Below are 17278 nucleotides of genomic sequence, written 5' to 3'. Positions count from 1 at the left end.
GCCACCTCGCCCGGCTAGTTTTTTGTATTTTTTAGTAGAGACAGGGTTTCACCATGTTAGCCAGGATGGTCTCGATCTCCTGACCTCGTGATCCACCCGTCTCGGCCTCCCAAAGTGCTGGGATTACAGGCTTGAGACACCGCGCCCGGCCAGAGTTTGTTTTTTAAACACACTCACATCAACACATTCAACTACATATTGAAAGAAATAATATGAACAAAAAATTAATTTGTTATAAGCCTAGCATATAAGCTATCTCAATTTTTAAATTATCTTTTCTCTTCTCCACCTCTAGAACTGCTGACCCAAAAAGGCTGAGGTGGTTCTGTAGTGAAAGGCTACAGATGGTCTAGGTTATTGCCTAACCTGAATTATATTTTTACATTTTCCCTTTTTTTTTTTTTGAGCAAAGTCTCGCTCTGTTGCCCAGGCTGGAGTGCAGTGGCACAATCTCAGCTCACTGCAATCTCCACCTCCCAGGTTCAAGTGACTCTCCTACCTCAGCCTCCCAAGTGGCTGGGACTACAGGTGCACACCACTACACTCCATTAATTTTTGTATTTTTTAGTAGAGACAGGGTTTTTGCCATGTTGGCCAGGCTGGTCTCAAACTCCTGACCTCATATGATCTGCCTGCTTCAGTCTCCCAAAGTGCTGGGATTTTAACTCTCTCTCTTTTTTTTTTCTTTTTTTTGAGACCGAGTCTTGCTCTGTCTCCCAAGCTGGAATGCAATGGCGCAATCTCAGCTCACTGCAACCTCGGCCTCCCGAGTTCAAGTGATTCTCTTGCCTCAGCCTCCCAAGTAGGATTTTAACTCATTTTTATTCCCGCCAATTATCTTTGGATATGCCCTCCCTCCTCCTGATTCTCACTAAAGCCAGACATTAGAGTGTTACAAAGCTGTTCCAACTTGCAATTTAAAAATCAAGGATCACTTACCATTTGGCTGCCTCTGTTGGCTGAAGGCATGTATATCCATGGGAGAGAAGATGTTAGAATGGATTTCACGCAGACCCTCACCAGTATACTTGTTGCAAGCCAAAATGGAGTGTGTGCTCCAGTCAGTCCAGTACAATATGTCCTCAAATAACGTCAAGGCAAAAGGATGCGGAAGCGAACCTTTAACCACTGCCTGCCTATTAATACAAAGAGAAAAATTTAAACTTAATTCTAAATTTTCTTCTTCTATCATAACATCACCTCTCCCATTAAAATGATCTTAGTTCACATTAACACATACAAATCTTGAGTAATACATACCATTAGGTCAAATACACCTATAAAAAATAATTTACATAATGAATTCATATATATTTTTAAGGTATCCAAAAGCCCCAAACAAGCACTTCGGAATAGTCCCTAACTTGGCAGCAGGCCTCAAGTTCAGTACAAGACACCCGGCAGAGAGGCAGCACTGCTTTTTCATTGTTTGCACTGCTGTCAAATCCTCCTCTTCAGCTACCATCTCTGGACTCACAGCTTCCATCCTTTCACATAATTCATGTCATCAGACAGAGAAAGGTAAGTAATGAGAAAAATTACAGGGGTTACAGTTGGCACTGAAGTAGATATATATCAGCAATAGGTTTTTTCCTTCTTGATGTGAAAGAACAAAGAACCTGAGCCTGTTTTGTCCATCACTTCTTATGGTTTTGATAACTGAGAAAGAAACATAAACATGAGGCCAAAATGGCACTCTCCCTGCAAAGCCCAGTCTAGCTCCAGCAAATGATCATCTTAGCTGGCTTTTCACTCTATTCAGGAGCCAAAAAGAAGTCCTGTCACTGGTAGAATATGTTCATGAGACAAAGCAGACCCAAAATGTTCACAAGCAATACACACTGTTTAAAAGGAAAAGCAGACAGCCTGGTTAGCACTTAAGGCACAGAACTTTGTAGAGTATCAGAGTTATAGAATAAGCAAATGCTCTGGAATAATGAACAAATCACGTTTTGAGTCAAAATAATATTCAAGAAAATACATGTTTTGATATTTTCATAAATTCATGTTTCCCAATTTCCCAATAGCCCACCCAGGAGGCAGAGATGGGTAGAGAGGGAGGAATGGAAAGAAAAATGAAGGGAAAAGGGAGGGGAAAACATAAGCTACTGAAGAGAAATTAGAAGTATCATATATCTTAAGAAAGATGATTCAGGCTGGGCACGGTAGCTCACGCCTGTAATCCCAGCACTTTGGGAGGCCAAGGCGGGCAGACCACGAGGTCAGGAGATCAAGACCATCCTGGCTAACAAGATGAAACCCATCTCTATTAAAAAAAAAAAAATACAAAAAAATTAGCCGGGCATGGTGGCGGGTGCCTGTAGTCCCAGCTACTCAGGAGGCTGAGGCAGGAGACTGGCGTGAACCAGGGAAGCGGAGCTTGCAGTGAGCCGAGATCACGCCACTACACTCCAGCCTGGGCAACAGAGCGAGACTCTATCTCAAAAAAATAAATAAATAAAAAAAAGAAAGATGATTCAATTTTCAGGTCCTTGAGGTTAACTGACATTTTCTACTAACAGACTACCAGCATATTAAATTAAAGGCAATTGAGATCATGTTTATGTGTAAGCAGGATTACCATCTGTGATTGCACATGGAATGGTCTTAGTCTAAAGCATTATAAATTCAGACAAGGTACCTGCACTGCCAACCCATATCACCAGTTTTCTCATTTTCCTTAATCCTCTCTTCCCTAAGTAAAAAGCCTACTATTCCTTCTCATTTCCCAAAGAGAACTGTCACAATGCCTTCTCCTGAAGTGCTTTCTTCTGCTTTTTAAATGGACAGTTTTATTAAATTTACTAAAGAGACTATATTATTTACAGGGTGATGGCACAGTTTATGTTCAATTTTAAAGAGGCCTGTATATTTCACACTAAAGTCTTCCAAAATTCATAGTGGAAACAGAGAGAACTGAGAAAGCTGCCAAAAAAGACAAGTAACACAAATGAAAAATAAAGAGTAGTTAAAACTAAGTTACTTGGCATTTCACCATCTTAAAGAACTGCTTTGAAAAACTCAAGGAAAAAAAAGCTTTCAAAAAGTTCTTTGTATATCATTAAGTGAAAAGTTGAAATTCACTCTACTGAACATAGGAAAATAAACAAATGGAAAAGGCAAAATCCCTAAAAGCTATATTCATTTTATATATTAACTGAATGCATAAACTTAGAAACCAGAGGTGAGCTTAAATCCCCCCTTGACACTTATTACTGACACCATTTCTGCAAGTTTTATTTCTTCATCTGTCAACGGAAGGTAATAATCTATCCTCACTGAGTTACCATGAAGATTAAACAACATATGTAAAAGCCATTCAGCACTATGCTTGCTACTTAACACTTTCATTAATGATTCCTCAATTTTAAGACACATATTTTCAATATTTTAATATTTCTGATATAAGGATAACATTTACAATGTGAACATTTCATGTGGTAGTTTTATAAATCAGTAAGTTCTTAAACTCAATGGCTTATTAGAATCAGTAAATACTATACTAATTTTTTTTTTGAGACAGAGTCTCGTTCTTGTCACCCAGGCTGGAGTGCAGTGGCATGATCCTGGCTCACTGTAACCTCTGCCTCCAGAGTTCAAGCAATTCTCTTGCTTCAGCCTCCCAAGTAGCTGGGATTACAGGCGTGCACCACCATGCCTGGCTAATTTTGTATTTTTAGTAGAGATGGGGTTTCACCATGTTGACCAGGCTGGTCTCAAACTCCTGACCTCAGGTGATCCGCCCACCCTGGCCTCCTAAAATGTTGGGATTACAGGTGTGAGCCACTGCGCCCGGCCCTAACATTAAATTTAAATGTCACTTTCTTTTCATAGCCATTCTTAATTTCCTCCCGCCACAAGCCAAGTTAGTTTTCTTTCTCTATGTTCTCATAGCAGTTAGTGAACTGTTTTATAACTGTTTACCTATCCAACAACTCTATAACAGATAACCTTTTTGAGAGTAGAACTCTAGCTTATTTATATACCAAGGATCTCACACAATGGTAAGGTGCACAAATTAGGTACACTTACTAAATGCTCTGGGGATGCTTGATAAAATGAAATGTTTTTAAGAAAATATGTAATTAACAGAGCTGAACAAAAGGCAGAACTAAGAACACTATCATGCAAGGGTGATATAATGATTTGACCAGCCAACTATGACTTGTTCCTCAAAGTAGGGATAACCACATATAGTTTTCCCCTTTCTTCTCTCTGGCTGAGATTATCAAGTAAGCCCACCTCCTGATTCCCATCTGGAAACACAAGTTACTTCAAGGAGGAGTTGATCATGGCTGCTAAGAACCAAAGTGGCAGCTAAGATCCAAGCCCAGTTCCTCAATAGTAGGTCACAACAATAACAGAAACTAAAAAATGGATCACCATCCTGGAGACCACAGAAAAGAAACCGAGACTCCCCCCAACCTGACTGAAGTTTTCATATAGTGCTTGCAATCTCTGAGCATCATCTCCTGCCTATGTCTGTCACATTTTGCAACTTACTGATAAAGCTCACCACTGCCAATACCTCCCAGGCACCTCTTGCTAGCTCTCTGAAATTCTTTGAACTTTGCAAGGTGGTTCTTTTGAACTCTGCACCAACTGGACTTATCCTTTATAAAACACCTGCATGCCCTCATTTAGTTTTTGTTTCTGGATCTCCTCCCAGATAGCCATCTTCTGCCCCTCTCTCAGAACTGCACACTTGTGTGAGTAATAAATCTTTCTTTAATCATACCACAGGACTCCTGTCATGAGTTCTGACATCTGAACTTAACCTTGGAAGGAAGCCTCCCTTCACCACAGTGAGGTTGTAATAATATCTAAGAAGACAACATCAGCAGTGATGGCAAAGCTTTTTAAAAATCTCCACAAATCCTCCACATGAAAACAGAGAACAACTAGGTAATGAACCCCAAACCCCATGGACAACATTCACAACACAAAGCTAGGTAAAACCCAGGATACAAAATGGTACAGAAAACTACCAACAGCCATTAAGATATGACTGATATTGGCACCTCTGCAGGATATGAGAAAGAAACAATAGGACATCTGGCAGGACAGAACACATAAAACAGACAACATTGGAAAGCTTAGTAAACCAATCTGAGAACAGCAACCAGCTATGACTCGTTCCGGCCACTTCAAGAGTAAGTGAATACAATGAATTCATCGTCAGGCACTGAAAGGTCTAGCACTATACTTTAACCTATTGTGAACTCTCAAAATTGTCCTTCCTGGGCTCCCTTCCAGACAAAGCCTCATACTGAAGAGAAATCACTGGGAGCAGACTGAAAAGTGTGCATGACTGGTACAGGAGAAACAATGAAAAAATAAGGTACAGAATAAAGCAGGAGAAGGAAAGTAGGAGAGACAGGAAATTCCAGAAAGCTAACTGCCATTATTTTTTAAACATATACACATAGACATGAGAGTTCTATGAAACTGGAAAACTTATGAACTCTGCCTTCTTCTATATGTTCAAGCAAAACAGTTTCACCTGAAATTAAGAAAACAAAGTACTAATGCCAAATCCCATTAATAAGTTAATATTAAAAATAAGAAGAGGATAAAGTGAAGAATAACATCCCTACAGACAATAAAAGTATGCCAGAAAGGTATGGAAATAGAACAAATTAAACTGATAACTTATTTCAAAACAGTCAAAATCTTTAAAATAAGATACTAGTCATAAACGAACAACACAAATTAGAATAAGACAACTCAGAAGTGAAGTGACAGAACTTGATGGAAGAATGAGAAATACAAAAATACATCATTTCAGAAATGAAGTCTAAGAAATAAGAATCAATAAACATAATACATAAAGAAAAAGAAATACTGAAAAGGAAGAAATATTAAAGAATAGAGAAAAATATTTTTTTTAATGAAATATTTGAAGGACAAAGGACAAGGGAGAGAACAGAACTATACTGGAACAAGGAAATGACTCCAGATGATAACTTGAACCCTCAGGAAAAATGAAGAATACCAGAAACAGTAAACATGCAGGTTAATACAAAAGACTCTATAAATAGTGTTTTCTCTTTTTTCTTTAACCTTTTTAACAGACAAAAGATTATATAAAGCAGTAAGTATAACCCTGTGTTAGATACAATAGAAATGTAATACAAATGACAATAATAGCACAAAGGATAGGAGAGATTGGGAATATACTTAGAGTAAAATGTATGTACTTTACATAATTAAGTTAATATCACCACAAAGTAGATTTTAACAAAATGCATGTTGCAATCCCTAAAATAATTACCTTTACAATCCCAAAAATACATTTTAAAATTATCAACCAAGGAATCAAAATGACACACCAGAAAATATCTACTTAATACAAAGGACAAAGGAACAAAGATGACATAAGACAAATTTAAAAAAAAACACCAAAATGTCAGACATAAACCCAACCATATCATTAATGACATTCAATGTGAATAAACACACCAATCAAAAGGCAAAGGCTGTTAGACTGAATAAAACAAAGATTACACTATATGCTGTTTATAAAAGACACATTTTACATTCAAAGATACAAATAGATTGGAACAAATAGATTGAAAAGAAAGGGTTACAGTAAACAGTAACCATAAGAGAGTTGGAGCAGCTCTATCAGACAAAATAGATTTTAAGTATAAAAAGGTAACTAGAGATACAGTGGCAGGTTTTATGAGAAAGAGTCATCAGGAAGATACAATTAGAAACATACAGGTACCTAAAAACAGAGCCCCAGAACAAATGAAGCAAAATCTGACAGAAATGAAGGGAAAAATAGGCAGTTCAACAATATATATAGTTGGAGAGCTCAGCACCCTATTCTCACTAGAAGAAAGAACAACTAGATAGAAAATTACTAAGGATATAGAAAATTTGAACATTATTAACCAACTTAACCTACTATCTATAGAACATTCCATGCAACACCAGAATACACAATCTTTTCACGTACACGTGGAACTTTCTCCAGGACACCACATGCTAGGAGACAGAATTAATCTTAAAAGGCTGAACTCATATAAAATATACTACTCTCTGACCATAATGAAATTCATCAAGAAATCAACAGAAGAAAATTTGGGAAATCAAAATTATTTTCTAAATTTTTGAAATTTCTTTCTCAATTTCCTCTAAATCAGCAATGGGTCAAGGAAGAAATTACAATAAAAGTTTTTAAATATTTTGAGCTAAAAGAAAATGAAAATGCAAAATATGGAAATGTATATAGAATACTAATGCCTATATTAGAAAAGAAGAGAGATCACAAGTCAATTATTTATGATTTAACCTTAAGAAACTGGAAGAAGAGTAAATTAAATCCAAAGCAAGCATAAGGAAGAAAATAAAAACATTAGGGAAAAGAAAAAAAAAGGCAATGAAACAGAAAAACAATAAAGGGGGGAAAAAATCAGTAAAACCGGAAGCTGGTTGTTCTTTGAAAAGATCCGCAAAACTAACAACCCTTTAGTGCTAGACTGACCAAGAAAAAAAGACGCAAATTGTGAAAACCATGAATAAAGTGATGATGAGAAACACTGCCTTACAGAAATTAAAAGGATTATCAGGAAATACCATTAACAACTTTATGCCAACAAATTACACAAATTTATGAAACAAAAATATTCCTGGAAAAAAACCAAATTACCAAAACTGACTCAAGATGAAACAGAAAATCTGATAGATCTACAGCGTACAAGGAAATTGAATTCATAATTAATACTTCCCAAAAAGAAATCCCCATGCCCAGATGGCTTCGATGGCGAATTCTACCAAATATTCGCAGGAAAAATTGTATCAACTGGTCACACACTCTTCCACAAAACAAAGAAAGAAGAAATATCTCCCGACTCTAGGAGGCTGATATTATGCTAATCTCAAAACCAAATAAACACAAGAAAAACAAACTATGGATCAATATCCTTCACTATTAAAGGCATAAAAATCCTCAACAGAATATTAGCAAACAAAATCTAACAACATTTCAAAAGAAGTATAAACCACGACCAAGTAGAACTTATCCCAGAAATGCAAGATTGGTTTAACAACTGAAAACCAATTACTGAAATTCACCATGTTCATAAAATAAAGTATAAAACCGTATAATCATTTCCATAGATGCAGAAAAAGGACTGGACAGAATCCAGTAATTATTCATGGTAAAACTGTCTGTAAACTAGGAATAGAAAGGAACTTCCTCAACCTGATAAAATCACTTTATTAAAAAAACCTACAGGTAATATCTGCTCAAGACTATTTTTAACTTTTTTTAAAAAAATAAAGCCAATACAGAGAAACATAGCTTAAGAAGTGACTATAAGGCAAACACTCTTGCAACCATGAATTCACCCAGATGAAGGAAAAAAAACCTGATCTGGGTGACACACCCAGACGACTTCAAAAGGCCCTGCATGAACCCTGTCCCAATCCCTCCTTCTCCACAGAAGTAACAACTATTCTGATTTTCTATTAGTCACTTTCTTGCCTTTATAGTTTCACTGCTTTCTGTAAGTGTGCATCCACAGAAAAACAGTTTAGCCTTAAGCCCCATTTTCATTTGCTATTTCTTTTAAAGTCTCTCTTTTAAAAAATGTTTAACTGGTACATGATAATTACACATATTTGTGGTGTACACAGCAATGTTGCAATACACATAAGGTACAGTGATCAGCTCAGGGTAATTAGCATATCCATAATCTCAAACATTTAACATTTCTGTGTTGGAAACATTCAGTATCCTCTTTGAAACTATATAATGTTTTACCTGTTAAGTACAGTCATCCTACAGTGGTACAGAACACTCAAGCTTTTTCTAACGGTAATTTTGTATTTTTTTAGCAAATCTCTTCTTATCTCCTCCTTTCCCCTACCCTTTCCAGCCTCTAGTATCCCCTATTCTACTCTTTACTTTTGTGAGATCAACATTTACCTTCCCCATATGAGTGAGAACATGCATGGTTTAATTTTCTGTTCCTGGGCTTATTTCATTTAAGATAATGCCCTCCAGGTCTATCCATATTGCTAGGAATGACAGGATTTCATTATTTTTATGGCTGAATGGTATTCCATTGTGTATATATACCACATTTTCTTTATCTGTTCATCTGATGTTGGACACCTAGGTTGATTCCATATCTTGGCTATTGTAAATGGTGCTGCAATAAACATAGGGGTGCAAATGTCTTCATACACTGATTTCCTTTCCTTTGGGTAAATGCCAAGTAGTGGGACTGCTGGATCATATGGTAGTTCTATTTGTAATTTTTTGAGGAACTTCCATACTATTCTCCATAGTGGCTGTACTAGTTTATACTCCCACCAACAGTGTACAAGAGTTCCCTTTTCTGTGCATTCTTGACAGTATTATTTTTTGTCTTTTTGGTAATAGCCATATCCTAACTAGGGTGAGATGATATTTCATTGTGAATTTAATCTGCATTTCCCAGATGATTTGTGATGTTGAGCATTTTTTCATATGTCTGTGGCCATTTATATGTCTTCTTTTGATAAATGTCTATTCGGATCATTTCCCCATTTTTTAAACAAACTTTTTTTGCTGTTGAACTGTTTGAGTTCCTTGTATATGCTGGATATTAATCCCATGTCAGATGAGTAATTTGCAAATATCTTCTCTCATTCTGTAGGTCGTCTTTTCACTGTGCTGTTTCCTTTGCTGTGTAGAAGCTTTTTAGTTTGATATAATGCATCTGGTATTTTTTGCTTTTGTTGCCTGCATTTTTGAGGTCTTATTCATAAAATCTTTTCCCAGACCAATGTTCTGAAGCATTTCCTCTATGGTTTACTCTAGTAGTTTTATAGTTTCAAGTCTTACATTTAGGACTTTGATCCATTCTGAGTTGATTTTTGTGTAAGGTGAGAGGTGGGTGTCTAGTTTCATTCTTCCACATGTGGATATCCAGTTTCCCCAGCATCATTTATTGAAAAGACTATCCTTTCCCCAATCTATGTTCTTGGCACTTTTGTCAAAAAGCAATTGGCCATAGATACATGGATTAATTTCCGGATTTTCTATTCTGTTCCATTGGTCTGTGTTTCTGTTTTTATGCCAGTACCATGCTGCTTTGGTTACTACAACTTTGTGGTATATTTTGAAGTCTGTTAGTATGATGTCTCCAGCTTTGCTCTTTTTGCTCAGGATTGCTTTGGGTATTCAGGGTCTTTTATGGTCCCATAGGATTTTTTTTTTCTATTTCTGTGCAGAATGTCATTGGTATTTTCACACGGACTCCACTTAACCTGCAGGTTGCTTTGGGTAGTATGGTCATTTTAACAATAAGAATTATTCCAATCCATGAGCATGAAATGTCTTTCCATTTGTCTGTGTCCTCCTCAATTTCCTTCATCAGTGTTTTGTAACTTTCTCTGAAGAGGTCTTTCACCTCCTTGGTTAAATTTATTCCTAGGTATTTTATTAGTTTCTCACAGCTATTGTAAATGACACTGCCTTCTTAATTTCTTTTTCAGCTAGTTTGCTGTTTGTGTACAGAAATGCTACTGATCTTTTTGTGTTGATTTTGTATCCTGCAACTTTACCAAATTTATTGATCAGTTCTAAGAATTTTTTTTTTTTTTTGGTAGAGCATTCAAGGCTCTTTTCCTGTCTGTCTTTTCCTTACAATCTCTCTGTTAAAGTACCTAAGATATTTCATTTATATGTCCAGATCTGCTGATGTACTCTCATGGTGCAGTTCAATGTTTCTCTGTCCTCTGTATTTCCTACAAATGGCCAGCTGATATATATGGAGCCTTGACCAGACTCATGTTGAATTGATTCCTTTGACAAAATAGTAGGTAGTAGTATGTTCTTACACCAAAAAGCAAATAATGTCTGTTCTTTTCCTTCTTGTGATGTTAGTAGCCATCGACGCTCACTGCCTAGACCCATTCATTCACCAAAGTTATAAAATGGTGGTACTGCAATTCTGTCATTTCTTTTTCATTTATCAATTGAAATAGCTCTCTCATATCTACTACTTTGTTAGCCAGAGGTACACTCACATAGGAAAAGCAGGATAAATTGCTTCTTTCTTGTATTTATCAATATTCAAGGCAATAAATTTGTTCCTATCATGCTCTAATCTAAGAGTAACCAATTCCTTTTTAAAATATCATTAGGAACTCAAGAATTTAAACACACTTCACAGGTTTCTACCAATCTCTGGCCGGTGGGAGTTCTGCAGTCATTTCTCCAGTCTTTCTGAAACGAACCTAAATAGTCTTTTGACAGCCTCCTTACTATCTGTTATGACAATGTTCCAGCTCAGCATGTACATTTCTTGCCCAAAACCTAGAATCAACAATTTTGCCAGAAAGGCTTGGTTTCTTTTAAGGTGGAATGGTTTTTCCCAACACCACAATCTGGGTGCTACAGAAGTTCACTGCTCACAGCACTGTAAATGTTCAACTGCTACTCAATTGGTCATTTTTGATCTAGTCCTCTTCAGTGTTCATAGTCAGGAAACGAACCAACACAGTTGGGTAGATGTATTTTTGAAAGATAAAATACCTAGTAAGTGCATACTAGTAAGTAACTTTCCATTAAAATATGGAATTATCAGTTTGACTTAACCTCTGCAGTATTACATCTATACTTCCTCTCTTGCACACAAGAATCTAGCATACGCAGGAGCAATATAATATGTCCTAATACTCACTTACTTGATGCAACAATATAAAGCTTCAGAATAATGATATTTATTATGACCACACCAATGTAGTTACTATAAGAATTAAATTTATGGCCAGACATGGTGGCTCCCACCTGTAATCCCAACACTGGTAGGCCAAGGCAGGCGGATCACTTGAGTCCAAGAGTTCGAGACCAGCTGCGCAACACGGTAAAACCCCGTCTCTACTAAAAATACAAAAAAATTAGTCAGGTCTGGTGGTGTGCATCTGTAGTCCCAGTACATTGGGAGGCTCAGGTGGGAGGATAGCTTGTGCCAAAGAGGCAGAGGTTGCAGCGAACAGATTCTGCAACCTCTGCAGAATTCAAGCGATTCTCCTGCCGTAGCCTCCCGAGTAGCTGGGATTACAGGCACCCACCACCATGCTCGGCTAATTTTTGTTATTTTTAGTAGTGACGGGGTTTCACCATGTTGGCCAGGATGGTCTCAAACTCCTGACTTCAGGCAATCCACCCGTCTTGGCCTCCCAAAGTACTGGGATTACAGGCATGAGTCACCATGCCCAGTCACAAATCTTCTTGTAAGAAACTTTTTCTATAGTTGTTCATAGTTGTTCTATTCCCTTGCTCTGCTTTGCTTTCTAAAGAGTCTTATTATCTGTGTGTTGTTTCTTCTTTGCCTATCTTCAATATTTATCATTTTCTCTCAAATCATCTTTTGTCTTTCTGTATTTCTTTTCGGTCTTTAAATTTTTCCTTCTTTTCAACCTCTATTTAAAGGTTGTTTGGTTTATTCAACCTAGTGTCCCTTCTAGTTTTCTTTTCTGAAGCGATTTTTAAAATTATTTCTTAAGTTCTATCATTTCATTTCCGAATTTTTCTTTTTTTTTTTTTAGACAGAGTTTTGCTCTCATCGCCCAGGTTGGAGTGCAATGGCATGATCTTGGCTCACTGCAACCTCTGCCTCCCAGATTCAAGCAATTCTACTGCCTCAGCCTCCCGAGTAGTTGTGATTACAGGCATGTGTCACCACGTCCAGCAAATTTTTGTATTTTTAATGGAGACGGGGTTTCACCATGTTGGCCAGGCTGGTCTCAAACTCCTGACCTCAGGTGATCCACCTGCCTTGGTCTTCCAAAGTGCTGGCATTATAAGTGTGAGTCATTTCTGAATTTTTCTAATCTTATGTTGTCCTTTCACATGTCATATTGGTTTCTCAATGACTTTTGACTCATTTATTTATTTGAAATTTAAAGAAAAAATTTATTGAAGATTTGAAAAATAATTCCTAAAAGACTGACTTTTTCAGAAAACTAGCTACATAATGCATCGCATCTACCATGTTAAAATGTGCACTAGACACAAATACAAAAACCATGCAACAAGACACCACCATTCTTCAACAATTTGAGCAAAGTTAAATGCCTAAGGAACAACATGGATGACTTGCAAAGAATGGGCTATTTAAGAACCATAACAAAAAGGAGAACACATGGATGAGTGTGGTCAGTTATATACACTGAATTGAACCTTTGGCACTAGGAATCACAGCATTTTGTCATACAGCATGAACACATATTATAAAAGTACGTAGGGTCAAAGGAACAGGACCACCAGCATTCAAAGGCAGCTCTGTCAACTAGGCAATAAAACACTCTACAGCATGTGCCTCTGTTGTCCATTGTTGAATACACTGGCAGCAACTTTGAAGTGAAAAAAAAGGTAAGATAGGAAAAAAGGAGCTTTTACTCCTTTAATTTTCTGTTTAAAATTAAACAGAAAAACATCAATTGTTGTACAATAACACCTTCAAAGTACATCCTTTGTACAACAGAAAGACTAAGAACAAAAATATGTTTACAGAGATCCAAACATGAGTGAGAGTGCCTCTCACACAGCTTTCTGACGGTTCTCTGGGGGAGCCATTCATAATTGCTGGGCACTAAAACATGTTGCAGAATTCTTTGCCAGGTACTTTAGGAAACTGTGAAGATAATTCAGTAATAAAACAAGGCTCTGCCAGGCACAGTGGCTCATGCCTGTAATCCCAGCACTCGGGAAGCTGAAGTGGGTGGATCATGACGTCAGGAGTTCGAGCCAGCCTGACCAACATGGTGAAACCCCGTCGCTACTAAAAATACAAAAATTAGATGGGCGTGGTGGTGCGCACCTGCTATCTCAGCTACTCAGGAGGCTGAGTCAGGAGAATCGCTTGAACCGGCGAGGCAGAGGTTGCAATGAGTTGAGATCATGCCACTGCACTCCCACTTGGGCAACAGCGCGAGACTCTATCTCAAAAAAAAAAAAAAAAAAAAAAAAAACCACAAGGTTCTTCTCATCCAGAGGTGTATAGGCCAACATTGCTTTAATCTGTACATCAATAGATGTGGTGCTCCATAAACCTGGGACATGAGTACATGAGGGTGATCTGCAAGAATTTCAGCATACTGTGGTCTGTCAAATTTGGAGAGTAGCTGGGTAGCCAACATTACATTGAATTATTCTTCTATCCCTGCCACAACTTCATTAACAGCATACTCATTATCAGTTTTTCCATGAGATTTTTTTGTAATTTGCTTAATCCTGAAGAATGGAATCCACATTCTTCTTGGCAGAAAGATAAAAGAGATGTTTTTGTGTGGTAATTAAGTCCCAGTCATCAACAAGCCATGGTTTCAGGTCTTCAGGAATTTTCACTTTTTAGCTTCAACTCTGTTCATGAATGTGTCCTCATTTTCAAGAGTAGGATCTACCTGGGCCCTTTTCTTCCAAGGAGGCTGAGGCGTCTCACTGGAACTGCCACCATCTCCATTTCCAGGTATTTTCTGTTTGTTCTTTTTTGTTTTCACTTCAACATTTTCTGTTGCAGACCAGATGTCTTCTTTCTTGGGGCAGTGCCTCTCAGCTCCCCCTCTGCATACCGCTCCTGATTGGCTTTTTGAAGTTCTGTTTCTGCAAATTGGTGTCCATGTATTTGAGTACTCTGCTCTCTGGAACCCATGCATCCCAATTTTTATTACAACCACTGTAATATATAAAGTATTTCACTTGTTTGTCCTTTATGGCAACCTTTACACATTTTGTTTCATAAAGCAGCAACCCATCAAAGCACAGCACTCGCTCACCCTTTTGGAACTCAGGGTTTGGGTCCTGCTTCCACTTCATTTGTAAGTGATTCGCAGCCTCCTCCTTCTCCAGCTCATTTTATAATAGAGGTTTGATCTGTTGTGCGGTCATGTTTTTCTGGGGTGCTTTTATTTATAAGAGCTTTTGTTTTTTCCTTTATAATAACTTTAAATGGGATTTTACTTTGATACTTTTCTGTTTCTCTTGTCTATGTAAAATTAGTGTTCCTGAACTTTTAAAATAATGTAGAGTTCAAGGTAGTTTTTCTGATGTCAGAGAATTCATTCCTCCGTTGTTTTCACATAATGTTCAAAAACCTGGTAGCTTGCTTTCTGAGATCTACTAGCCATTGATCTTCCCAACCTTATCTGAACTTTCTCTTTCCTTCTCCTCCTGTTCTTCTCTATTCTATTGTCCCTATCCTGCTCAATTTGGATTATTCTGTCCTATTCAATTTTGTTTTAATCAGTATGGTGCTCTGTCCTGGATGAGCACTCTGGCAGGTTCATTTCAGTAGCTCCATTTCGAGAGTTCGCTGGGGCTAGACTACTCTAGCTTCTTCTGTCTTTACCATGGTCACACTGCACTTGCCTAATATTGGAGTGGGCAACCCTCCCACCCTCCCATTTCAGCTGCTGTTCTTAAAATAACCCACCATCTTGTCCAGCAAATAGTTGTGGCTATTTTGGCGTTCCCCTGCTTTCAAGTCTTATGAGATACCCTGTTAAATCTCCCTGCTTACTCTTGCATAGACAGTGATAACATGGAGGTCTTGTGGCTGTTGGTGATTTGCTCTTATCTAGTTGTACTTTCAAATGCCTAAGGCTATAGTCAATTTTATCCATGTTTTTGGATTCGCTACCTAGTTTCTGTTGGTGGTTTGCCCTTATCTAGTTTTACTTTCAAATGCCTAAGGCTGTGGTCAACTTTATCCATAGATTTGGATTTGCTATCTAGTTTCTGTAGGTTTTAGTTAAAAACAAAAACAAAAATACTATGACATGGTCACATCCATCTTCCTCGAATCCCCCTCACAGTCAGATTTGAGGTCAAAAACAGCAGTTGTTTCTATACTCATCATATACTTACTTTTTGACATTTAAATTTACTTTAAACCATATTGTTATATAGCATTTCACTCTTTTTTGAAAGGAGGCAAAAAAATACTCCAACTCCATGATTACAAAAAGTTTAACTGAATTCTCTAAATCTTTCCTGGTTTTCAGTACTTCTAAAAGTCCCTTATTCTTAGTTCAGATAATTGACACATGTTTACACATTGAAAAAAATCCTTCGATCACCAAAACCTCTTATCTGGTGAGGTCTCAGATTGAGACCAAAAACCAAAATTATCATTAAAACACAAGAATCCAAATATAAAATGTCTTTAAAAATCTGAACATAATCTGAGAAGAAATTCCGTGTTTATGTATTATAGACTTTGTCTTCCTTGAACACTGAAATGTATAGTACATGCAGTAGGTTTTCTCCTTGTCCAGGGATGAGCAAACTACAGACCACAGGCTCATTGTGCTTTACAAATAAAGTTTTACGCTGGGTGCTATGGCTGATGCCTATAATTCCAGCACTTTCAGAGGCCGAGGCCGGTGAATCACTTGGAGCTCAGGGATGAGACCAGCCTGGGCAACATGGTGACATGCCATCTTTACAAAAAATACAAAAATTAGCCCGATGTGATAGCGTGTGCCTATAGTCCCAGCTACTCGGGAGGCTGAGGCAGGAAGATCGCTTGAGCCCAGGAGACAGAGGTTGCAGTGAGCTGAGATCACGCTACTGCATTCCAGCCTGGATGACAGGGCGAGACTGTCTAAAATAAATACGTAAATAGATAAATAAAGTTTTGCTGGGACACAGTCATGCCTATTCCCGTATGCATTACTATAGCTGCTTTTAAACTACAGTAGCAGAAGTAGCTGAACCAGAGATCATAAGCCTAAAATATTTACTATCTGAGCCTTTACAGAAAATGTTGGCCAAACCCCATCCTAGTAAAGAGATTTATCAAAGTTCCATTAGCAGGACTTGGGGGCTTTACCGGTCATTTTGCGTGGGACACTCTTTGTTGTACTGATGCCCAGCATACTGCAGGATGTTTAGCAACCTTGGACCTTCCCCTAACACCAGAACTAAAATACTAGTAGTACTCCCAGTCCTTGGGTTAAACAAAATTCTCCACACATTTCCAAACAAAGGGAGTAAAGATGCTACCCCTGGTGGAGAACCACTGAAGAACTAAATTAGCTCAGAGTAAGGAAAGAGGAAATACAGCCTGCAAATTCTAAATGCTGTCAAGATGGATGATAAATGTAATTACTTTTAAAGCACTTTTAAAGAGCTAACTAAAAGACTATTCTTCTTCCCCTCTGGCACTTAATCAAAAATAAACATATTTCTTAATAAAATTAGACTTTGTACTTTTAATATATTAAGGTTTCATGGAGTTTTCTTAAAAGTTTTTTTTAATCTTATAATCTT

The 17278-nt window shown here is 37.5% G+C and overlaps 1 protein-coding gene and 1 pseudogene across 2 annotated transcripts in view; both read right to left on the bottom strand.

Annotated features, from left to right (window-relative positions):
* LOC105482314 (LDL receptor related protein 6) overlaps nt 1-17278 on the bottom strand; it is a 152650-nt gene that overhangs the window by 68136 nt on the left and 67236 nt on the right. For both annotated transcript variants that reach the window (XM_011742335.3, XM_071072190.1), the window contains exon 4: nt 940-1136. In XM_011742335.3, coding sequence (XP_011740637.2) covers nt 940-1136 — 197 coding nt within the window. The remainder of the gene's footprint in view (nt 1-939; nt 1137-17278) is intronic.
* LOC105482297 (mortality factor 4-like protein 1) lies at nt 1143-17274 on the bottom strand (annotated as a pseudogene).

The sequence above is a fragment of the Macaca nemestrina genome, chromosome 10, assembly GCF_043159975.1.
Source record: "Macaca nemestrina isolate mMacNem1 chromosome 10, mMacNem.hap1, whole genome shotgun sequence".
Lineage (NCBI taxonomy): Eukaryota > Metazoa > Chordata > Mammalia > Primates > Cercopithecidae > Macaca > Macaca nemestrina.
The sequence above is the reverse complement of the archived record's forward strand: the minus strand, read 5'-3'. Positions and strand labels throughout refer to the sequence as shown.